Below are 24,227 nucleotides of genomic sequence, written 5' to 3'. Positions count from 1 at the left end.
AATTTGATCTCTAGACCACCCCCTAAGTCATGTCAATCAATGAAGCTGAATGATGCTAACCAATTAGCTTACATCAACGTGTGGTGACCTGCCTCTACCAGAAAGAGGATAAAGTCCCTGGGGACACGAGGTCTCTCTCTTACTGTTGGCTATTCCTGGGACTCTTACTCTCCAAGCTGGATATGTAATTATTTAGGCATGTAAGCCTATGACTAATGGGGAAGCCAGGGAGACATTAATTGGTCATAACATGTGATATTAATTAATAATAAATGCTTACTGCCAAAACTGGTGCAATAGCCATTAATTTATAAGTAGCAATATTTGAGAAACCCCAACCTAGTCCCCAATATTTTAAATGACAGAGTTGAGGAAATCATATAGTAAGAGTGGATTAGGCCAGATGTTAAATGTACTCTATGAAAGATTCATGGAAGATATGGACAAAAACAGCATAGAACAAAAAAGGAAGGGTATCTCACTTTGTTGAAAGCACCTGATAAGAAAACAAATCCATAAAAATAAGAAATATGCTAAGCTTATTTAGGTATAGCAAGGAGAGGAGGATAGTGTGAATTGCAATCTTGGTAAAAATAAATAAATAGTAATAGTTTGTAGAGATGAACAGAGTCAATCACTGAAACCTTCTAAAGTTGATATCCCAACCACAGAAGGTAATACATATTTTCTTTGAAATTAAGGTCAAAATTTGCCTAAGTCCCCAGTGAAGTTAATATTGGTCTCAGGCTCAATAGTCAGAACACTATCAAGCTATTACTTAGATCAAGGTGGAAATATTTTGTTCCAAATTTACTTCTGCTAACACTTAAAAGAATGCTATACCTAAATTTGCACTTGAGACCAAATAAAAGAATGATCTCCTTACCTCAATTAAACGCTAAATGAAAGGGCTGAAGTGCCAGGTATACTCTCATGACTCAATATAACTTTATTTTCTGAAAGGCAAGGGCAAATAAGGAAAAAAGAAAATGCAAGAAACAAAACACTGAGGTTCCCAGGCAAATTACTTAGTTTTTAAGAGATACCCCAAAACTTTAAAGTAAACACAAACTGCAAAAGCTTAGGTTATAATAAGACTAATTTCCTAAGGACAAAGATTAAAGAATAGGAAGGGGCCTCAGATGTCATCTAGTCCAATTCCAATTCCCTGTAGGATTCACTGATAGATAGTTTACCCAGACTCTGCTAGACCACTAAAATTAACAGCTGCATTCTGAAACATACCTGTTATTATGTGTTACCTAAGTATATGTTCAATGAGGTAAAGTCTCATGTGTGAAATAAGGTAACTCCAAAGATAAGCTTTCAAGGGTCTGAAAGCTTTCCCTTAGCTTTGTGTGCCTCTTCCTACATCACACAAAGGGAATTGAAGGGAGAAGATGAGAAAAAGAAAGGAACCAATATATAATTACAACCCTAGAGAAAAGATGAAAATTGTACCCTGAAAATAACTATTTTCTATATTCTACATATATTTCTAGATATACTATTGTAGAATTTAAGTTTATTTACAAACTATAAAAAATGTAAGTCTTTTACTACCTTGCCTATTTCAAAGATCTGAAGGTGGCCCTCAGATATATTCAAATTAATTATCCCCTTAACATAAGTTAGGAAATAACCCTGCCAGGTTATTTCAGTGCACAAGCAGTGCAAAACAATTGTAAGGGGCTAAAATTCTAGCTATGATGTCTAAAATTTAATGAGTTATCACCTTAAATTAGAAAACGTATAGTATCAATCTTTGGGCATTAAGTATTTATTAAAGTATATTAGGGGTAAGTAAAGAGAAACACATGGATCAAGTATGAAATTTGCTTGCTCTCCCAATCCTGCCTGTCTCTTGCTCCCCTGCCGAAGTCTCCCACCGAAAAGCCCACTCGATCCCCAGCTTTTCCTGGAAACCTCCTGAGAAACCAGAAACAGGGTCATACACACACACACACACACACACACACACACACACCTCCAAACTAATTGGCTGGTAGCTCTGATCGACAGGTCCCACAGGTGGCTCTATAGATGTAACTTCCAGATGCTGTCAACTTCCAGATGCTGAAGTCACATGGTTTCTAAATCACATGCTTTCTCCTCATGTTGAAGCTTCCCTGCAATATCTTTCCCAGCAGGGGGTGTCATTCCAATTTTCACACAATGCAGCAAGAAGTTTCCTAAGTGGTACCACCAATGGCCTCTGCATGTATAATTTCCCTTAATACACCATAAGTTCTTTGAGGCCATGGCCCATGCCTTCTTTATATCTGTATCTCCCCTAAGAACAGTATATCCCATACAAAAGATAATAAAAAAAATTAATAAAAGTATTAAGTGCTTACTAAATGTAGGGACAAAGATATCTGGGAGTCTCTGTTATCAAGGGACTTATAAAGATATAAATAATAATATAAAGTAGCATATATGTTGAATACCAGACAAATTATAAAGTACAAAAGTTCTAAGAATATCATCACTTGAATCCTTTGGAAGGGCTGCAAGGAGGAAGGATAACTTGAACTGAGCCTTAAAGGAATGGTAGGACTTGAGGAAGGGGGCATTTAGTGCACTATAAGAGCAAGCCTGATTGAAAACATGGTAATGAGCTGGAAGAGTTTTCTTCCACTATCATCATAATTATGATCATGGCATTTATATAGTGCTTTCAGGTTTGCAAAGCACTTTGTATCTGTCATTTTATTTGATTTTGATCCTTAGAACAACTCTGTTGTGAGAATAATTATTTTTATTTTGTCTTTGTATCCTCAGTAACCCAAAAATTCCCCCGAATTGTGATTTCATCACGATTGGAGGCTTCCAATGAGAAAACAGCCACTAAAAGTGTCAATCACCAACTGTTCTGCCATTTAAATTTCAAAAAATTGTTTTCAAAATAGGTACTTAATAAATGCTTACTGAACTGAATTTGATTTTGACAAGAAAAATCTTAGTTTAACCTTACCTGACCATTATTTGGACATATAAATTTTCCTTTGATTAAAAAATTCTTATTTGTGAGGGCTGCTAGGTGGTGCAGTGGATAGAGCACTGGCCCTGGATTCAGGAGGACCTGAGTTCAAATCCGGCCTCAGACACTTGACACTTACTAGCTGTGTGACCTGGGCAAGTCACTTAACCCTCATTGCCCCACAAAACAAAACAAAACAAACAAAAAAATTCTTATTTGTAAACTTTCCTTTGTTCTTACTAGTGGTATTCGGTTCTTGTTACTAAATAGAAATCCATCATAATTTTTCATTTGAGGGGAAAGAGTAAAGTGAGTTGGAATAGATATGTCTAGCATATAGTAAATACTTAGTAAATGCTTATTTACTTTAAATATTTGCCTATGCTTTAAGTTCTTTTAACTCTACATTAGAATCAAGTCATAAGACCATAGTCTAAGAACTGACACCTCACAAGTTATTTAATCCAACCTTTACTTGAACAGTAAATCTTTTTTACATTATTTCTGACAAGTGGATACCTCCTGAACACTTCCAGTCACAGGAAATTTGCTAGCTACTGATATATCTCATTCTACTTTTTAACAGTTAAAAAGTTGCTCCGTATATCAGGTTTTTCAACCATAAAATGCACAAGTTGAACTAGGTTGTCTTTGCAATCCTTTCTAGCTTTAGGTCCTTGATTCCATGATCAAACCAAAATCAGCCTTCCTATAATTTCTACCTTTTGGTCAATCAATAAACATTTATTAGGTGCCTACTATGTACTAGGTATAGGTACTGTGCTAAGCACTGAGAATACAAAAAGAGACAAAACAGCCCCTTCCCTCAAGGAGCTCACAACTAAACAAGAAGACAATAAGAAAACAAATATGTACAAACATGCTAGATATAGGATAAATAGGAAATAACAGAGGGAAGGCACTGGAATTAAAATGGTTTGAGGAAGGCTTCCTGTAGAAGGTGAGATTTTATTTGGGACTTAAAGTAAGCCAGTAATTGGAGTGGAGATTGTTCCAAGTGGACCTTGAGAGAAAATGCCTGGAGCCAAGAGATGGAGTGTCCAGTTCATAGAATAGCCAGGTGGCCAGTGCCACTTGACTGAAGAGTATATATGCCAAAGAGTAAGGTCTAAGAAAACTAGAAAGGTAGGAGAATATTAAGTTTTAAAGGGCTTTGAATGGCCAACAGAGCATTTTGTATTTGATACTGGAGGCCATGGGAAGCCACCCCTACTGAGTAGGAGATGGGAGTGGGGATGTGGGGGGTGACATGATCAGACCTGCTCTTTAGGAAAATCACTTTAGTGACTGGATGGAGGATGGATTAAAGTGGAGAGAGTCTTGAGGTGAAGTGATAAGGCCAGCACTAGAATGGTGGCAGCTTAAGAGATAAAGGAATTTATTCAAGAGATGTTTGTAAAAGTAAAACTGACAGTCCTGAGCAACAGCTTCAATATGGGGAGGGTTGGGGCATGGTGGTGAGAGAGAGTAAGGAGTCCAAGAAGACTCCTAGGTATTGATCCTAAAGGGACTGGGAAGATGGTGTTGCTCTCTATAGTAATAAGGAAGATAAAGGGGAGGGTGTCTTGGAGGGTTTAAAGGAAAGAATAATGAATTCAGTTCTGGATATGCTGACTTTGAAATATCTACTGCACAACCAGTTCGAGATGTCTGAAAAGGCTGAAAGAGATTCAAGACTGGAAGTCAGAAGAGTTTTTTGGCAGGATAGGTAGATTTCTGATTTATCAACACAGAAATGGCTATTAAATCCATAGGAGCTGATGAGATTACCAAGAGAAGTAGTATAGAAGAAAAGAGGACCCAGGACAGAAACCTGAAGGACACTTAGAGGGAGAGTATGAACTGAAAGAGGATCCAACAAAACAGACAGAAAAGAAACAGTCAGATAGGTAGGATAAGAAACAGGGGAAAGTAGAGTACTGAAATATCTAGAGAAAATAAAGTACTGAGGAAAGAGTTATTTATCAACAGTGTGAAAGGATGCAGAGAGGTTGAAGAGAATGAGAATTGAGAAAAAGCCATTAAATGGGTCCTAGACAAAACAATGTTCCCTACAACATAACCTTTCACATATGTGAAAACAATGATTATGTTTCCCTGTAAGTCCCTCTTTCCCGAGCTAAATGTAACAGGTTGTATAAGTGAACCAGTTTTCCTAAAACTAAAATATGTAGCAAATTTTTTGAGCAGACTTGTGAGATTCTTGAGGGTAAGGACTCTTTTTGACTCTCTCTATAGCATTTAGCACAGGGACTGGCAGATAGCAAGCACCTGACCTGAGTAAAAAGTGCCTAGTAAAGAACTTATAACAATGCAGATTAATAAATTGCCTAGAGCACAAGGCGGTTCTTGCTCAGGGTCAAAAAGCTAGTTTGTCAAACCTAGGAATTTCTGAAAGAGTTTATTACCAAGATTTGTGTTTCATAGTGTGAGAGGCACATGCCTAAATTTGGGATAGTAAAGTCCTGAAGAGTCTCACTTCAAATTAAGACATCAAGTATCTGGTAGCAAAGTAAATACAATGGTCAATCAACCAGGTAAAAATACATCAGGGATGACTGAAATCCACATATAATCCTATTTAATTTTAGAAAATCTTTTTACCAGAGTTGTATATATACATCATAAATGTATATATAAAATGCAGCTCTTCAAAAAGTTATAACCTATGTATATTAAAAACAATGAGATAGGGGCAGCTAGGTGGCACAGTGGATAGAGCACAGGCCCTGGAGTCAGGAGTACCTGAGTTCAAATCTGGCCTCAGACACTTAACACTTACTAGCTGTGTGACCCTAGGCAAGTCACTTAACCCCAATTGCCTCACTAAAAAAAAAAAAACAAACAATGAGATAGTGCGGTCATAGTGGGAAAAAAGCACCAGATGTGGGGTTAAATAACTCAGAACTGAATCCTGGCTTTGCTACTTACTAGATTTGTGACAATGGAAAAATCGCTTAGCCTCTCTGACCTTTGGTTTAATCATCTGTAAATGGGGGTTAGCTGAGCCCTCTATTATTTCTAAGGCCCCTTCTAGTTCTCAATGATTCTACAATCTCTCTTAAAGACTGTTCCTTGGGTCAGGTAGATGGTGAAGTGGATAAAACACCTACCTTGGATTCAGGAGGACCTGAGTTCAAATCCAGCCTCAGACACGTGATACTAGCTGTGTGATCCTGGGAAAGTCACTTAATTCTCACTGGGAGTAGGGGGACAGACTGTTCCTTGTATTTGTGACAAAATAGACTCTATTTACATTGTAATAGTGCCAGAATCATAGTAACAATAAAATCTTGCTTGATTGACTTAGCCTCCTCCTTTCTGCCCAACAGAAATGATGGCTGAAAAAGGATTCTTCCTGTAGGTTTTGATTATATGATTCCTCAGCTAGAAGGCCTACCATACCTAATAATTACTTCCCAGGCAGATGGTATAGTGTATAAGAGTATTGGGTTTGGAGTCAGGAAAACCTAAGTTCAAATCCTGCTTCAGACACTTAATAGGTCTGTAACTAAGTCATTCATTGACTTAGTTTTCCCATCTAAAAATTAGGGATAATAACAGCATCTAAGTCACCAAGTTTGTTAAGAAGACTAAATGAGGGGTGGCTAGGTGTTGCAGTGTATAAAGCACTGGCCCTGGATTCAGGAGTACCTGAGTTCAAATCTGGCCTCAGACACTTGACACTTACTAGCTGTGTGACCCTGGGCAAGTCACTTAATCCCGATTGCCTCGCCAAAAAAAAAAAAAAAAAAGACCAAATGAGACAAGATATGTAAATGCTTTGCAAAACTTTTAAACTGACATATAAATGCCATTATTACTTCAAATCCAACTTAAAGTTGTGCTTCAGAACTTGCTTCCTGCCACACTAATTCACATTGGATCCCAATACAACTACATGAACATTAAGTGAGGTATCCACTATTTATGATCAGTGCTTTATAAAATTGACAGCACCTTTATTAGTACAAAGAAGAGGAGAACAAAATCAATAGTTCTTGCTCTCAAGGAGCCTGCATTTTATTAAGCAGCGATCTCAAATGTATACTAATGATATGTACAAAGCTATTTGAGGAGGGAATACTAAGAACTGAAGTAATCAAGTAAACCCAATCTTGAAGGAATTTAAGGATTCTGACAGGCAGATGAGGAAGGAAGGAATTCCAGATACGGGGAACTTGTACTGTCCTTGCCTACTAAGTAAACCTAAACACATCTTTTTCACCACTGTGGCATAATTGTTATAGAGGTCGCTACTAAAGCAAAGCCCATCCCTTTCCCTCTAACAGTCTTACTTAAAATCACTGACATCAGACAAAACCAATTCCAGTAATCCCTCTATCCATCATTCACTTCCAGCACCTGTGATCTCTTGAGGGGTTTGTGCTGGGGCGGAAGCCACTAGACCGGAAGTCAGGGGACACAGGTTCTAGCCCCTTCTCTGCCAATAACCTTGGGCGAGTAACTTCAGCCTTCGGGGCCTCAATTTCCCCACCTTTATAATGCGAGGAGTTGGTCTCCATAACCACTAAGGTTCCTTCAGGGTCTATTATTCTATGTTCTAAGGTCCTTCTCAACCCTGACTTCCTGTGGTCTAGGTTCTAAACAGCCCCCAGGAGAACTTCAAGTCGGCGTAGGAAAAGTCATTAGTTTGTATGCATTATAACCTTCCCCTCCCCCCGCCCCCAGATCTTAATCAGTGTTCATTGATTGACTGATGGACCAATAATGGCTGAAATGGGCGGAATTGGCATTCTGGATTCTAGGTTCTTTGTAGCCCAGCCACGTTCTCTAAGGCCCTTTTAGGATCTGACATTCCAGGTTCCTTCCAGCTTTCTTCCTCTCAGGCCGACTCACCCCGAACCACACGGCCCGCGGCTCCTCAGACTCCTCAGCCAAGACAAACCTGTAAAAGAAACAGAACCCATCACCTCAAGCCGGCTCTGGGTCCGAGTTCTGGACCCAATCCCGGCTTTAGACCCGATAACTAACCTAAATCTCTCAGAACGACAGCCGCCATCTTCCCGCTTCGCTCTACGGGAGCGGCGAAGGTTCAAACTCCGCGGCCGGGAGAACGCATGCGTCACGGTCGGTGCTTCCGGGGAGCTCCCACGTGGTCTGCAGAAAACATAAGCATTGGGTCGGAAAGATGTGCATCTTGTGCCTGAAAGAGGCCGATTGGCTAAAAGATAAAGTGCCCCAAAGATACCGGAATTTGAAGTTCCAAATACAATCCCCCGTCCCCTTTGGATTGTGAAGACGCTGCACCAAGAAGTCATGGCACCAGTTTGTCTCAGTTTCCCCATCTGTAAAATGAGGATAATAATAGCACCTACCTCCTAGGGTTGTTGTAAGACTCAATTGAGATATGGTAAATGACACATAGTAAGAGCTGTATAAATATTAGCTAGTCCTGTACACTGATCTGCAGAGTTTTGGCTTCCCTATTCCTTTTGTGTTCTTAACTATCTATCCATCTACCCCCAATACCTACGACTTCTGTGAGCAAGCAATTTGTGCTCATTAAATGCAAACTGATTATAGGGGTATGTTTGTGCCAGAGAAAAGTTGAGACAACACCAAGGTACCGAAGGGCCATGACTAAGCCCAGGGCAACCCCTTAATTATCATTGCTGTGGGAGGTAAGAAAGATTAACTCCGGGGCACCACTTAGCACAAAGGACTAACTCCTAGAGAATTAGAGTAAGTAACTGTCGCCTTCTGGGAATGGCTTTTGAAGAAAAAAATTGCTCTCTGAAACCAAGAAGCGGACAACCTGTAACAACTCTCCTCTCCCTTCCAAGGGTATCCTAGGTCCAGAAGAACGCGTTCTCTGCCACCTGGCCCTCCGCGCCAGCCGTAGGAGAAGGGGTAAGCGGAGGAAACATGAGGGGGGCGGGGCCGGAGGAGTTTGCTCTCTTTTCTTTGCGACAGGAGCCGCAGAGCGACACCTCCTCCGCCGCCGGCCGAAGCTAACGGCTTGGGAGAGCGTGGTGTCCACGCCGCCGCCTCTCCTGCCGCCTCCTCCGCCTCCTCCTCTCTCCGTTGCTCCCCGGCCTAGCAGCCATGGGTCCAGAGCCGCGGATGCTTACGCCCTCCCCCAACTGGTACTGCTCCCGCTCCAGCGACGCGGGCCCGGGAGGGCTGTTCGGGTTCGCCGCGAGGAACTCGGTCTACCTGCTCCAGATCGGCTTGGGCCAGAGCCCCTTCCACGGTAACCGCCCCAGCTCCGCGCGCCCAGCCCCGGGAGGACCCTGCCCGCCTCCTCCGGCCAGGGACACCCCTCCCCTTCCCCCACCTAAAGGCCGAGCTCTACCGGCTGCCTGGCCTGGGGGCTGCGGTCTGGCCGGGCTTCTTAACCCGAGGCCAGGAACTCGTGCCGTGGTTTTGTTTTTTTACCTTTATTTCAATTTCCCTGGCTTCCTGTGTAATCCTATGTCATCCTTTGTACGTCGTTTTATCGTGCATGGGAAAAGACTCTGAAAAGCGGTCCCTAACTTTCATCAGGCTGCCGCCACCATGACACCCCAAAAGTTTTAAGAACTTCCCAATGGCAGTAATCATAGGGGCAAGTGGATAGAACGCAGGACCCGGAGTCAGGAAGAAAGACCCGAGTTAAAATCCTGTCTCAGACACTTACTTTCGCATACCCTGGGCAGGTCACTTAAACTCTATTAGCTTCAGTTTCCTCATCTGTAAAATGATGCTAACAATCTACTTCTGGGGGGGGTTGAGTATTAAGTGAGAGGGCATGCCAGCTATTTTTATTACTATGCATGGGTCTTTTGAAATTGCAAGAATGAATGAATGAATGGTCAGTCAACAAGCATTTGGTAAGCACCTCGTGTGCTAGACTCTTTGCAAAGTGCCAGTTCCTGCTCATGAAGAGGTAGCTTAGTTTGTAGGGCATTCCAAAAGCCTTAGCAGATTTTTAAGACTTTTGAACACCCTGTATTGTTGAATGAATGAATCTATACCAAGCAGAGTCAGCAAAGCATAGTGGATATAGTGCTGGATTTGAGTCAGGAAGACTTGAGTGAAAATTTGCCTCAAGATTCATAGATGACCTGGCAAGTCACCCTAAGCCTGTTTCCATAGCACCTCCCTCACACAGTGCTTTTTAGTCAGACAGTGTAAAGCATTTTGCAAACCTCAGTGTGGTACATAATGACAAGCTATTATTATTAATTGATGCGTTGCTGGTTATATTGACAGTAGGGCCAAATCAAGAAGACTCTTTACCAAGAGAGAAAAATATGGAGGCTTTGAGGTTATTCCTATATGACATCTCATATTGTTATTTTTGTTATCACCAATATCCATCCCAGTGAAGAGATGCCAGGAAACTGCTCTGTCTTTTGCCTTGCTTTCCACAAATCTGGTGTAGTGGAATGAGTTCTGGGTTCAAACTTTGACTGTGTTATGTCACCTTTGTGACCTTAGGCAAATCACTTAATTCATCTGAGTTTGAGTTTTCTCTTCTGAAAAATGAGGAAGCTGGACTAGATCACCTCAGAGGATTTTTCCAACTCTCAATCCAGGATCTTAAGGCAGCCTGAAGATAAAAGTGACTACCAGCTGATGATTAGAAACTTAAAAGAATACACCTGAGGCCCACATACATATGATCTGCTGGATATGTCTCATATGTAAGGCATATATACCTATCCCAAGACAAAGCTTCTCTCCAGTAAGGTTGCAAAACAGGGTATTTTATCAAGGCTGCCCTCGATGTTAATTTTGGTCAATACCAGTAATTCTAGTATGGCATTTTAAACTGGAGGCTTTTTTTTCTTTTCCTTTATAGTCCTAGGAGAATTGGTAGGACACACAGAAAGAGTTTCTGGCTTCACATTTTCTCACCATGTGGGTCAGACCAACTTCTGTGCCAGTAGCTCTGATGATGGAACAGTGAAAATCTGGGATGTGGATACCAGAACAGTTGTGACAGAACATACACTCCATCAGGTAATGTAATCCAACACTGTTTCTCAGTGTGACTTTTTCATAATGAAATCTTACAGTCCCTTTGAGACCATGGTTCATCTTGCTTTGGACTCTTAACTAGCTAGTTTGTGTGACCATGGGCAAGTCACTTACTGGCTCTAAGCTTACTTCCTTCTCTGTAAAATTAGGAATAGGAGTAACTATGGCACGGGTTTATTGAAAGAACATACTTAAAACACTATATAAACGAAAGTCATTATTATATATTCTTTTATCGTCTCATTTGTCTGTTCCTGCTGATTTTCTTATCATGTTACTATTAATTATTAATTGCATCAGGGTCTCATTTTCTTTGCTCAGGGATTTTAGGAACTTGTTTATCATTTTAGAAATACTGCCACAGGGGCAGCTAGGTGGAACAGTGGATAAAGTACCAGCCCTGAATTCAGGAGGACCTGAGTTCAAATCTGACCTCAGACACATGATACTTACTGGCTGTGTGACCTAGGGCAAGTCACTTAACCTTCATTGCCTGTAAAATAAATTTTAAAAAAAGAAAAAAGAAATACTGCCATATACTTCTGCAACTATAAGAAGGTTGCCTCTATCAGAGGTGTCAAATATGTGGCCCATAGGCCACATATAGCCCACAACACTTTCGAGGGCACCCAAACCAGATTAAAATGTAGTTTCTATCTGCTTTTAATGTATTGACATATTATTAATGATAATAAAAGAAATACTGCTATAGGATTTTTCTTCCTTTAAAAGTACTTTCCTTTTGAGAGAGCAAAGAAGAAAAGATGGAACTAATATATCTTACTTAGTAGGGCCTTTGTATGTAAAGTTATATGGAGAAAATATTTGAACAGTAGTTAGAATTGATAGTTGGATTTTCTGGCTAGCCTCGCTATCCCTTCATTTTTGTTTACTGTAACTTCTTCAGTTTGTTTTACCAAGTTATTTAGCTAATAAGCTTCAAAATTATTCTTTTTTTTTCTTTAAAGAATACAATATCAGCATTGCATTGGTCACCTAAAGTAAAGGATCTGATTGTATCAGGGGATGAAAAGGGAATAGTCATTTGTTATTGGAATAACAGAAATGACAGCCAGCACTTCTTCCCAGAACCCAGGACAATCTTTTGCATTACTTGTTCACCTCATCATGAAGATTTAGTGGCCATTGGGTATGTGCTGTTACATTTTCCAGGGGAGTTGGAGGGAAGAGTGGCAACTTGTTTTTATTTGGAATATTTGGAAGCTTAGTTGCTTTGATTCTTTGTTAAGAGTGTTATTTTTTTTTTATAGAATCTCAGAGATTTTAAAGGCAATCCTCAGGTCCGACTTTGAGCCCCAGTGGATGACTCCTTTTTTTAGCATGCTGGAGGCATGGTCATCCATCCTTGGCTTAGCCTTTTTTGTGTAATGGACCTCTTTGGCCGTATGGTGAAGTCTGTGGACCCATTCTCAGAAGTTTTAAACATGTAAAGTAAAATACGTAGGATTACAATGGAAGCCAATCATACTGAAATAAAATAAAATTTTTTAACTAGTTTATGGATTCCAGATCAGGAATCCCTGCTCTACCAATAAAGAGATTTCATTGCATAATTGAAGAGCTTTAGTTGTTAGAAAGTTCTTATTCCTCTCAGCCATGGCAGATTTTAAACTAGAAGATTTAAGGATGATACAGGGAAAGAGCATTGGACTTGGAGACAGAGCACTCAGATTGAAGTTACAGCTTTGCCACTTGGTAGATGAAGTCACTTATCTGGAGTCACATCTCTCTGGGTTTCAGCTACCTCCATAAAACGAGACCCTTGGACCACACGATTGCTAGCATCTCTTCCAGCTCTATTCTGGGACTCTTGTGATTTAACCAATCAAAAGTTAACACTGGGTTCTTACTGTCTGTCTCCCTGTAGTAGGAGCAGTTTCAGACAGAGCTTAGCAGGTACACTATGGTGAACCTCAGTATGTTAGCCATCACAACTAAATTATGAAAGGAACTGTTACGATTATATCTTAAGATAACATTTCCACCTACCTACAGGCAGACAAGCATTGAGGGAAAACTTTGTGATCTTCTTCTGACTGCTTCGATACCTGAACCAGCCCTCCCACAAAGTATACTAATGCACAGAGAGCAGACACCCAGGGACCTTATGTGACCTGAGTTCTGTTGCCTCTTTCTTCAGTTTAAGTAACAGTTCTCTCCCAGAATGGTGAGAGGATTAGTTTACAAACACTACCAGGAGAAGCCCTGCTTTTCCTTGATTTCATTTGCTTAGCTGAAGGCAACTCCAAGGGTAGAAACTCTCATACTCTACTTGTACTGCATTACCAGTCCATCTCCTTTTCTAATCATAATAAAGATTTTATGCCACTTCTTGCCTATAAATCATTGTAAATTATATGCTACAGCCTACTTAGAACCACCATATGTGTCTTGCTTTGGGTCCTCATTATTTTTTTTATTTTTCCATCATCCGTAGTGTTCTATAATTAACATTCACATAGAAACCCTAGGATAATATTGATGTTAAATGGGTTTGTGTCTGAAGGAGCAGCTTGGGATCCTTGAAAGCTTTGCATAGTTTTTCAAGTGCATCCTAACCCACACTCTTCCTCCAATTCTCAGCCAAACTCATTGTTTCACTACACCTATGTGAAACCTGATTTTTGTTGATGTTATTTTAATACTAAGAATAGGTCTTTTTCTTTTATTTGGTTATTGTGTGAAATTCTTTATTTTCCAGTTATAAGGATGGCATGGTGGTTGTAATTGACATCAGTAAGAAAGGAGATATTCTTCACAGACTGAGAGGTCATGATGATGAAATTCATTCCATAGCATGGTGTCCATTACTTGGTGAAGAGTGCTTAACCATTCGGCCAGAAGAGAATTCAGGTAGACAGAAGGGAAAGAGGGGAGCGGGGAGGGCAGGGTATATTTGCATGTTACCCAGGTGGTAAATATCTAGGCTTTTATGTACTGTTGAAAGGAAAAAAAAAAACCAAAACACTTATCAGACAAAAAAAATGGACTTTTGCTTAAAATGAAAGTTTGAACAGGGTATTATATCCTCTCAGATGAACATGAGATTCCCAATGGAAAAGTTGTTCAGCAAACCCCAGTAACGAAAGGCTGCTACCTGGCTACTGGAAGCAAAGATCAGACAATTCGAATCTGGAGCTGCTCTAGAGGCCGAGGTAAGGCTGCAGTGTGTTTGTGAAAAGGCCTTTGTTTTATCGATTGAGCCAACATCTGCCTCTTTTTACCTTCTTTTTGCTCCTCATTCACCCTCCATGACTTAGAAAAATAAAGTTAATTACAAACCGCCCCCCAAAAATTTATTTATATTTATATTTGTGTGTGTATATCCCTTCAGAGACAACTCCACTTTTCCCAAATTCATCAGTTCTCCAGACTAAACATCTAATATGTTTCACCAGCTTTTTATATGATACAGTCCCAGTACCCATTACCTTCCTGGGCACTCTTCTGTATACTCTTCATTTCTCAGTGCCCTTTCTTAAATGTGAGGGCCAAAACTGAATGCAGTAAGTATTATAGAACTAGATGTTCTCTGAGGTCCCTTTAGCTCTTATTCTATAATTGTGTATCAGATGTGTTCTGAACAGAGCAGAGTACCACACCCAGGACTGTCACTTCACTAGTCCTATAAACTGCTCTTAAATCATTTGAGCTTTTGATTCCATATCATGCCATATTAATATAGACCACTGAAAGCGCTAGAACTTTTGGGGACAAACTACTCTCTAACCATACCTTTCCCATCCTTTATAATGTTGATTTTTTTTCTTTTTAACTCAGATGTAAGACTTTATACAGCACTATTAAATTTTAGCATATTAATAGGTTTTACCTGTAATGATCTTTTGGGATCTAGGCTGTTAGCTTTCTTCCCTAGTTTTGGTTTTGGCTTTAGTTTCGGGTTTGTTTTTTTTACCTGCAGATTTGGTAAGCATTTCTTCTTTGCCTTTATCCAAGACACTGATACCCGTTTTAAATAGCACAAGGTTGGGGGCAGCTAGGTGACCCAGTGACCCTGGATTCAGGAGGACCTGCATTCAAATCTGGCCTCAGACACTTGACATTTACTAGTTATGTGACCCTCGGCAAGTCACTTAACCCTCATTGCTGTGCTGCGCACGCATGTATGTGTGAGACACATAGCACAAGGCCAAGTGTAGATCCCTAGAACACTCCACTAAAAACCTTCGAAATGACAGTTGAACCATTAATGATTTTTTCTCTACTAAATCCACAAAACTACTCTTTTCTGTTCCATATCTCTCTATCTTGTCTATTAGAATAATATGAGTGATTTTGTCAAATGCCTTGCTAAAATTAAAATCTACTTTAAACTTGGTTTAAGAGAACCTATTATAGAAATATACTTTGTTCCTCTCAGTAGCAGGTGAAGGGACTGGATATAAAATGTCACGTATAGTGTTTTGCTTAGCTGGGCTGTCAGGGTTGGGTTTTTTTGTTTTGTTTTGTTCAATTACAATGGGGCAGTGAGTTAATCAATAAGTGACTGGTATTTTTTTTAAAAGACATCAACAAAGAATTGTTTTAAACAATAGAAAAATAAAACTTGGGTAAACTTTATCTACATCACTCCCCTGTCTACAAATTTAGAAACTTTGTCCCCAAAAAAGGGGATGAAACTATAGTGACCTGTTGAAGAAGGCTTTGTGGTTAATGCTTCTATTTCTAAATGTTCACTAATATAAGTAATCCCTTCAATAACACATGCCAGAAATTTTCAGTGAATTCAAGTCATTTACAGACTCCAGTCTTCCATTTTTAAAAATCAGGACAACATGGGAGCAGCTAGGTAGTGCAGTGGATAAAGCACCAGCTCTGGATTCAGGAGTACCCGAGTTCAAATCCAGCCTCAGACACTTAACACTTACTAGCTGTGTGACCCTGGGCAAGCCACTTAACCCCAATTGCCTTACAAAAAAACAAAACAAAACAAAAAAATCAGGGCAACATTTGGCTTTCAGCCAGTCCAGTGGGTATACATCACCCAGTTACCACAATCTGTCACAACAGGATTTCATTATCACAGCTGCCAAGTATTTCTATAACTTGGAGTATAGCTCAGCAGGGACTGCTGAAGGGCAGCACATTGTTCTCAAACTGTCTCTTGGAGTATTCCAATTTTGTTCTTTCCTTTCCAGTCCCAAGATGACTTTTGGTGGAGAAAACAGAAGCAAATAAGAGTTGAGCATTTCTACCCATAAATGTAGCTCATTCTTTGGTTAACATCTGGGGGGGGGGGTGTGAAGCATGAATATTTTCTACAATGTTGAACAAAAGTCTACTGAAAGAGAGGGGTTCCCTTCCCTTCTGCCCCAAGGCTTAGCTGCCTCCAGTAGGAGATCTGCTTGTTTCCATTTGAATGTTGCTCCAAATGTATTCCTGCTTTTCCCTCCCCCCCCAGAAGCAGTGTTAGAAATAGTGTATAATTTCCCAGACTAAGCCACAAAAATCCTACTTAGCCTATAACATAGCTAAAATAATACTATCTGCATTTTATAACATTAATTTCCATGGGAAAAAGTTTCAAGTTCTATACAACTAATTTTGCTGACTGAACTCATATCATAGTATTCGTTAATAGTAAATGTATTTACTATCTTCCAGGTTACCCATGCTTGTAACTGAACTTCTCACTCACAGTTGCCCCATATATCCAGTCTGTTGCCAAATATTGTCATTTCTCTCTTCACAACATTTTTCTTGTATGTCCCCTTCTCTTCATGCACACAGCTACCCCTCCAATTCAGGCCTTCACAACATTGGGACTGTTGCTTTTCTAAAACTCAGGTCCCCCATGCTACCTTGCTCTTACCTCCAGAACCAAATAGAAAGTCCTTTGGCATTTAAAACTCTTCAAACATGGCCCCTTCTTACTTTCCAATCTCCTCTGCCTACTCTGAGATCCATTGGCACTGGTTTCCTTGCTCTTTTCCCAACCCATTACATTTCATCTCTCCACTCCATGCCTTTTGCCCTGGTTCTCCCTTCTCACCTCTGACTCTCAGTTCCCCCTTTAAGACTCCGCTCAAATCCCACTTCTGATAGAAGGCCTTTCTCCACTCTTCTCTGCTGCTAATACCTTTCCTCTGAGGTGAATTTCCATTTACCCTGTGTCTTGTTTGTATTTAGTTATTTGTAAATTGTTTGCCTCATTAGAATGTGAGCTTCTTGATAGCAGTGACTTTTTACCAGCACTTAGTATAGGGTCTTTCACATCACATTGAATAAATGTTTATTGACCTGGTTCGATTTAACTATTTAGGGATAATATTTTTAGTGCATAACCTTGAATGACTTCTTATCTGTAGGAGTGATGACTTTGAAGTTACCCTTTCTGAAGAGACGAGGGGGGGGTGTGGATCCCACAGTTAAAGAGCGGATTTGGTTGACTCTCTTTTGGCCCACTGGCCAACCTACCCAGCTGGTATCCAGTTGTTTTGGGTGAGTAAGCTTTATTGGAATTTATTTTGTTCTGTCTCTCATTTTCTTATTTGTCTGCTGAGTCACTTTCTGGGGTTCTGTTTCTAGGGAAGGTGAGAAAAGAAAGGATTGAACAAAGCTTAAAGAGTCTCTGGTCACTTTAGGAATGAGGGAATGTAGCAGCGAATCCTCTAGCAAGTTCTTTTCATATAAATATTTTAATGATGTAATACTTTATTGTTTATTGGGAATTGTTGCCTTTTGGAGAACCCTGGCTATATAACCAAACTTCACTGTTTTCCTCATAAGAATAATGAACTAAATCTTTTCCCTTTACAGAGGTGAATTGCTGCTCTGGGATCTCACCCACTCTGGAAAACGGAAATGCACCCTCTTTAGCTCCTCATCAGAAGGACAGAATCATTCAAGGATTGTGTTTAATTTATGTTCAGTCCAGAGTGAAGATAAAGAACTTCTGCTTTCCATTTCTATGGATAGAGATGTAAGTCGCAGTTGTTTAATAAATATATAGTAAGGAAAAACAGGTGGTGAACATAGCATTCACCTAAGAGGAAGATGTTTGTAATGATCCTAAGGCTGGGAATAACTTTTACAGCAGAAGTCCAAAAGCTTTTCCAAATGGTTTCTACCTTCTTTGTACTCTGACTACCAGTACTGGTAGTGGAACTTTGGAGGAGAAAGACTTTTGAGTTTTTTAGTGACTAAAAAGCTTGTTTTGATTTCCTTGGAGCATCTCTTAATAGGCACCTCTCATCACTTAACTTTAAATTTTTCTTTGTTTCCAAGTTTTAATGGAACAATCTAGTTAAAATGAAATTGTTTTGGGAGCAAACTGGCTATATTGAAGATGCTATCTTTGTGCCTTTCCTTTTGCCTTGCTTTTGGGCTATATTTACAAGATAAAATGCATTTTTCCTTAAGGGAATTCTCATTATTTAAAAATCTACTCTCCTTTCTGTATGGTATTACAGTATTACCTTCTGAAGTAGCTCCCTTTATGCACTATTTCCCTTGGGTGTTCCAAATTTCTGGAGTTTTATGATCACTGTAGAAAATGCTACAGTTCTGTAAAGTAAATAGACTATTATACTTTGGGAGTCAAGGAGATGTAAATATTTTACTAATGATTTGGTATCTTTGGGCCTCTATTATCCAAAAAATAAAGAATTGGAATTGGTGGTCTCTAGGGTCCCTTATAGCTAAAAGATTATTTAATTTGGATTTATGTTATTTTACGGATTTCTCCTCCTACCCTCCCACATTCTTAATTGAAGAGTTTAACCAGTTTTTGAGATATTGACTTTATTCAGTTCCCTCAGATATGTTCTCTTATGAGCATTTCCTCTCCCTTCACCATAATTTTGAACTTTCAGTTTCTTAATTTTGCCCTCCTAGTTTCCTTCCTTGATGGGTGTCTGTGCTCCTTCCCTTCAACCTTTGCAGGTGAAATGTTGGGACATGACAACCTTGGAATGCTGTTGGACACTGCCTTCCCTTGGGGGCTTTGTCTATAGTCTGGCTTTCTCCCCTGTGGATATGGGCTGTTTAGCCATAGGTGTTGGAGATGGCATGATACGGGTGTGGAATACACTGTCCATAAAAAACAACCATGATGTGAAAACCTTTTGGCAGGGCATCAAATCCAAGGTTACCTCGGTAAGAGAGCTTTTAGCTTACTTTTTACCTTTTCTTCCACCATCCATATTGTTTGATCAAACTTAAAAAAAAAAAGCATTCTCCTTCTGAATTACCCCCATGGTGAATGGGTCCAGGTATCAGTCCAAGAATTTTTTCCTGTGGAAATCTTAACTAGAGTAGATCAAGGTACCCTATGTGAGACCTTTCATCTGTGAGATTCAGAGTTTGATCATCCAGCATGATATTTAAGATTGAAAGTTTGGTTGAGAATGTCAGGATTTATATGATTGCATCTTACTTATACTCATTTGGGGACTCTTTTGCAGCTATCTTGGCATCCAACTAAGGAGGGTTGTTTGGCCTTTGGAACTGATGATGGAAAAGTAGGAATGTATGACACCTACTCCAACAAGTAAGACATGAATGACAGTTGGGCAATTTTTGATGAGCTGCTGTCAGAGGAAATAATTTGGGGACCAAGCATCAGATTTAGAATGACACAGTCACTTCTGAGAGTTTGCTTCTTTGTTAGAGCTAGGAAGAACTTAGTCCATCGCTCCTTACTTTGAAGAGGGCTTCATTTTTGTGACCGCTAGATCCTAAACTTAATCCATTTATTTTGAGTTGCCTTTATTAATGTTTTAAAATCCTGCATTCATTGAATAGAATGTACTTTCTTATTTTCAAGGGAAAATTTATCAGTATACTAATGATTAGTGTGTAACAACAAAACCCAAATGTTTTATAGCTCCTGAGCTGAACAGATAGAACAGATTTTCTTACAGATGGAACGGATTTGTCTGTTTCAGTCATTCTCCTATGGAGCTACAATAATGTCACCATGTTTACCTCATGACTGGTAACACTTAATTGGCTCCAGCAACCAACTGAGAGGAAGTAAAAATAAGCATAAGTTTAAGAGAAATGATTCCATAAATTGTTTTTTGTGAACCCTAGTCAGTAAGAATTACATTTATATCTGCAGATTGAATGTTTGGCACTTAATGATTTTGGTAATAATTATATTAATGATTTAGAGCTCCTCCATTTCAGACAGGAACAGCAGTGAAGGAAACCTTTTTTGTATTTTAACCCTTATGATTCTTCCTTCCTAGACCACCACAAATTTCTAGTACTTACCATAAGAAGACAGTGTACTCTTTGGCCTGGGGACCTCCTGTGCCCCCAATTTCACTTGGTAAGTTTGGGAGGCATTCCATAATAAGTAGCTCATTTTCAGGAATACTAGAATGGTGTAAGTCAGCTAGTTTAAACCCTGTCATTTGAAAGAGAAGTACAGAGAGAAGGTATCTTGCTCAAACATAAATATATGAAGGTATGGAACTGTATATAGAGCTAGTTTAGTACCACTTTGAAGGGAAAAGTAAACTGAGACTGCTAGTCTTAGATTTTTACTGTCATATTGGTTTATAAGCTGGTCAAATAGCTGACTAGTGGCAGGCTTGTAGGTAGATCATCTGATTCTAGTACTTGTCAAGATCTTTTGTGCTGCCTGGCTTCTCTGTAACAATATACTGGACAGATTAGACATTTAAAACTATTTCACTATACTACTTGAGAAGTGTCTGTCCGTTTTTTGGTTTGCTCCTAAAAAATCTAAAATCTATTTCACCTTTAATAAATTGAATCTAAGCAATTCTAAAAGGAATCTCCACTGGTATAAAGTACCTTCAGCTAAACACATTATCCCCAGTAATCATAATTTTTTGAAATTATAGGATTCATTGACAACTCACTATTTTTTTTCTTCTGTCAAAATATATGCAGATGTATCCTTTAGTTATGAGGCTAGATTAACTGCTTAACAAAAATGGTTAAGATATGATTTTGGGGGGGTGAGGAAGTAGCTAGATTTGGGGGGGCGGGGTTTAATTGCCTGGTAGTGGCTGCTTTTCTTTACAGTTCATATCTCCCTGTTATTTGTCTAAAACTGAAAATACTTTCCCTGTTGAACCTGCTCAGGCTCAAAATTTCAGGTTCATTTTTTAATCCATTTGGTGTCAGATATGGTCAGTCTTAACACCACCCCCCCCCCAACTCAAGATGCAAAGTACTACAAATGTTTTGAACATAGCCAGTGTAGGGATTTATTCTGCTTAACTACATGTTGGTTGCAAGATTTTTGTTTTATTGTTCTACTTCTCCCCCAAAGGAGCAGAGAGTAGAAGGGAAAGAACATAAGTGTTTGTTAATTGAGATAAACAAATTTTTAAAAATCATATTCTCCAAATCTCTCAATAATGTCTTCATTTCTATTACTACCTTTCATTACTTCTCTGTCACAATAATATCTTGATCCTAAATCAATCTACAAATATTTTTTTAAGTACCTGCTGTGAACCAGACAGTGTTCTGGGCACTGGGGATACAAAACAGTCTCTATAGTCACAATGAGCCTACAGTCTAATAGGAGAGATAAGTGTATATAAAAATATAGACAATATAAAGTTAATAAATACACATGGATATACAAACACACAGAATAGTTAAATACAAAGTGGTTTGGTAGGGAAGGCACTAGCAGCTTGCAGTGTTACCAGATTAGTCTTACTAAAATAAGTTTTTCAGTCATGTTACCCCTCTCATCCTTGTCCAGATTACATTTCAGTTTAAGCCCTAAGTCCATAGTCAAACGTTCAACATCCTCTTCCCACCTCTCTAGTTTTATCTACTACTGTTGCTTTCAAGCACCCATTTTCCAGCCAAATTGGACTACTTAGAATTCTTCACAAATATCCTGGCTTTCTTAATTACATTCCTGTTACATTCTTTCCATTTGGAATGCCCTTCTCTTCCAATCACATTTTACCTGTCCAATTTCTGCCCATTGTTCAAATACTCTGGCTTTTTTTTTTTCCCCTACGCTCCCCATAGTTGTTTGAATGCAGTTTCTTGCCTTTAAGAACCAGGAGGGCAAGTACTGTATCTTGTTCAAATTCTCTACTACAGTGCCTTGCATGAGCAGGGACCAAGGATATCAAGATCCATTTTAGGGTCCAAATTTTGATGACTAGTTTTCAATAGCTTATTGTGTTCTTAGATTGGCTTTGAAAGTACAATGGAGGCATCTCCTGATAGTATAGAATAAAACTTACATTTTCAGTGCTGGTCAGTGTATGAATTTCTTTTGCCTCACTATTCTTTCTGGTTCCAGGAGTTTTGATTTTACTTTTTTTCAGTTGAGGGCAAATAAGGAAGCTAACAGTAGTGTTGCCAAAAAAAGAAATGGAAGGAGGGTCATTGCAGGAAATTAAATCAAAAGAAAGCAATCAGCAAAAATGTATGAGACACCTAATGTGCCAGGCACTGTGTTAAGTTCAGAAGGAAATAGATAAACAGGCACTATTGAAAATCATCTCTTGAATTTATTATGGACATTTTTTTTCATCTATACAGGAGGGAGTCACAGTTTAATATACCAAAAAAAGCAATTGGACAGCAACAAGCTTATGAACAAACAACATTGCCCCCAAGAAGAAAATTACCTTTATATTGTTGTTTTTTAATACCCAGTACACAGACCTTTTAAAAAATATAGTTCTGGGGGCAGCTAGGTGGCACAGTGGATAAACCACCAGCCCTGAATTCAGGAGGACCTGGGTTCAAATCCAGCCTCAGACACTTGACACTTACTAGCTGTGTGACCCTGGGCAAGCCACTTAACCCTTATCACCCCACAAAATAAAATAAACCATATAGTTTTCTTATGGTTGTTTTTGTGCAGTAGAAGCATGCTCAGTGAAACAATATACTGTTCCATCAATATCAGTTCTTTCTTTGGAGGTGGATAGTATGTTTCAGTAGTCCTTTAGGATTGTCTTGGATCATTGTATTGTTGAGAATAGTCAAGTCATGTTGAACCCCTTTCATCTTTCTTACCTAGGTGGAGATGGTGACAGACCTGCTGTAACTTTGTACAGTTGTGCAGGTGAAGGAATCATCTTGCAACACAATCCTTGGAAACTCAGTGGGGAGGCCTACGATATCAACAAAGTTATCAGAGACACCAATGCAATAAAAGTGAGTTTTGTAAGACAACACTTCCTCATTACTAGCAATACAGATTTTTCTTAGGTTTCCAGCCTATGGATGAGACTGTTGAAAGTTACTTGTATGCCCTAAGGGAACACACATCTAAAACAATTCTTATTTTCTAATGGACACTAAATTTTTTTCCCAAAGTTGGTTGGTCTCAGTTGTTTGTTGAATTAGCATTTTAATAACAATATTTTACAATCCTTGAAAGTTTGCAAAGTGCTTACATCCATTATCTAATTTGAGCTTTACAAAAACCCTTTGAGATAAACATTAATATTATTAGGACAGTTTTTTTTTAACTTGTTTCTTTCCCAAGTCCATCTTAAATTATGCTTTTTAAAAGCTTTGTTGACACATTTCATAGATCACAGTTCTTATAGCTAGGTGAGAATTCAAGGTCATATGCTATATCAGTCAATTCATTTTAGAGATGAGGCAAATGAACCCAAGGGAGGTGAAATTATTTCTCTCCCAGGGTCACAGATTGTTCAGTCAATTGGTCAGTAAACAAGCACTTGTTAAGCACCTTACTCTTTATTGGGTACTGGAAATACTGGGGAAAGAATGCAACAATCCCTGCTTTTATGTCATCTGCCTGTTTGTTTTGTTTTCCGGTTTGGGGAGGCAATCAGGCCTAAGTGACTTGCCTAGGGTTATACATCTACTAAGTGTCAAGTGTCTAAGACTCTTTTATGTCATCTAAAAGCAATTTAACTGTTAGAATCAGTCAATAAACATTTATTAAGCACCTCGTGTTTACTCTGTGCTGTTAGACAAGAAACTCTCTCTCTGGAAATGAAATTAAGCTATAAATCCTTTATTCTTCCAAAGGAATTTTTTTCAACATTGCTTAATTATAACTTTTATGTGGTCAACATAAATGTTAGAACATGTGGTATGTTAAATGGTAATATTGCTGATACCTTTTCATTCAACACATTTATTAGGCTTCCACTATCTGCAAGTTGTTCAGTTATGTCCAACTCTTGGTTACGCCATTTGGGGTTTTCTTAGCAAGGATGCTGGAGTGGTTTGCCATTTCCTTCTTCAGTTC

The 24,227-nt window shown here is 39.1% G+C and overlaps 2 protein-coding genes across 3 annotated transcripts in view; one reads left to right on the top strand and one right to left on the bottom strand.

Annotated features, from left to right (window-relative positions):
* The window catches only part of MRPL22 (mitochondrial ribosomal protein L22), a 44,155-nt gene extending 36,051 nt beyond the window's left edge, over positions 1-8,104 (bottom strand). Inside the window, exons 1-2 of one of the 2 annotated variants that reach the window (XM_043981304.1) lie at positions 8,000-8,104; positions 7,865-7,913 (exon numbers count right to left, since the gene is read on the bottom strand). In XM_043981304.1, coding sequence (XP_043837239.1) covers positions 7,865-7,913; positions 8,000-8,027 — 77 coding nt within the window. In that variant the 5' untranslated portion in view covers positions 8,028-8,104. The remainder of the gene's footprint in view (positions 1-7,864; positions 7,914-7,999) is intronic. The other variant, XM_043981306.1, reaches the window with a different exon arrangement.
* An 843-nt stretch (positions 8,105-8,947) lies between these two features.
* The window catches only part of GEMIN5 (gem nuclear organelle associated protein 5), a 44,260-nt gene continuing 28,980 nt past the window's right edge, over positions 8,948-24,227 (top strand). The window contains exons 1-11 of the mRNA XM_043989166.1: positions 8,948-9,221; positions 10,815-10,975; positions 11,962-12,143; positions 13,716-13,867; positions 14,050-14,169; positions 17,344-17,476; positions 17,795-17,957; positions 18,920-19,132; positions 19,441-19,526; positions 20,230-20,312; positions 23,019-23,155. Of these exons, the coding sequence (XP_043845101.1) occupies positions 9,074-9,221; positions 10,815-10,975; positions 11,962-12,143; positions 13,716-13,867; positions 14,050-14,169; positions 17,344-17,476; positions 17,795-17,957; positions 18,920-19,132; positions 19,441-19,526; positions 20,230-20,312; positions 23,019-23,155 (1,578 nt within the window). The 5' untranslated portion in view covers positions 8,948-9,073. The remainder of the gene's footprint in view (positions 9,222-10,814; positions 10,976-11,961; positions 12,144-13,715; positions 13,868-14,049; positions 14,170-17,343; positions 17,477-17,794; positions 17,958-18,919; positions 19,133-19,440; positions 19,527-20,229; positions 20,313-23,018; positions 23,156-24,227) is intronic.

This window comes from Dromiciops gliroides, chromosome 2 (genome assembly GCF_019393635.1).
Source record: "Dromiciops gliroides isolate mDroGli1 chromosome 2, mDroGli1.pri, whole genome shotgun sequence".
Taxonomy (NCBI): Eukaryota; Metazoa; Chordata; class Mammalia; order Microbiotheria; family Microbiotheriidae; genus Dromiciops; species Dromiciops gliroides.
This window is presented reverse-complemented; position numbering and strand designations above follow the sequence as displayed.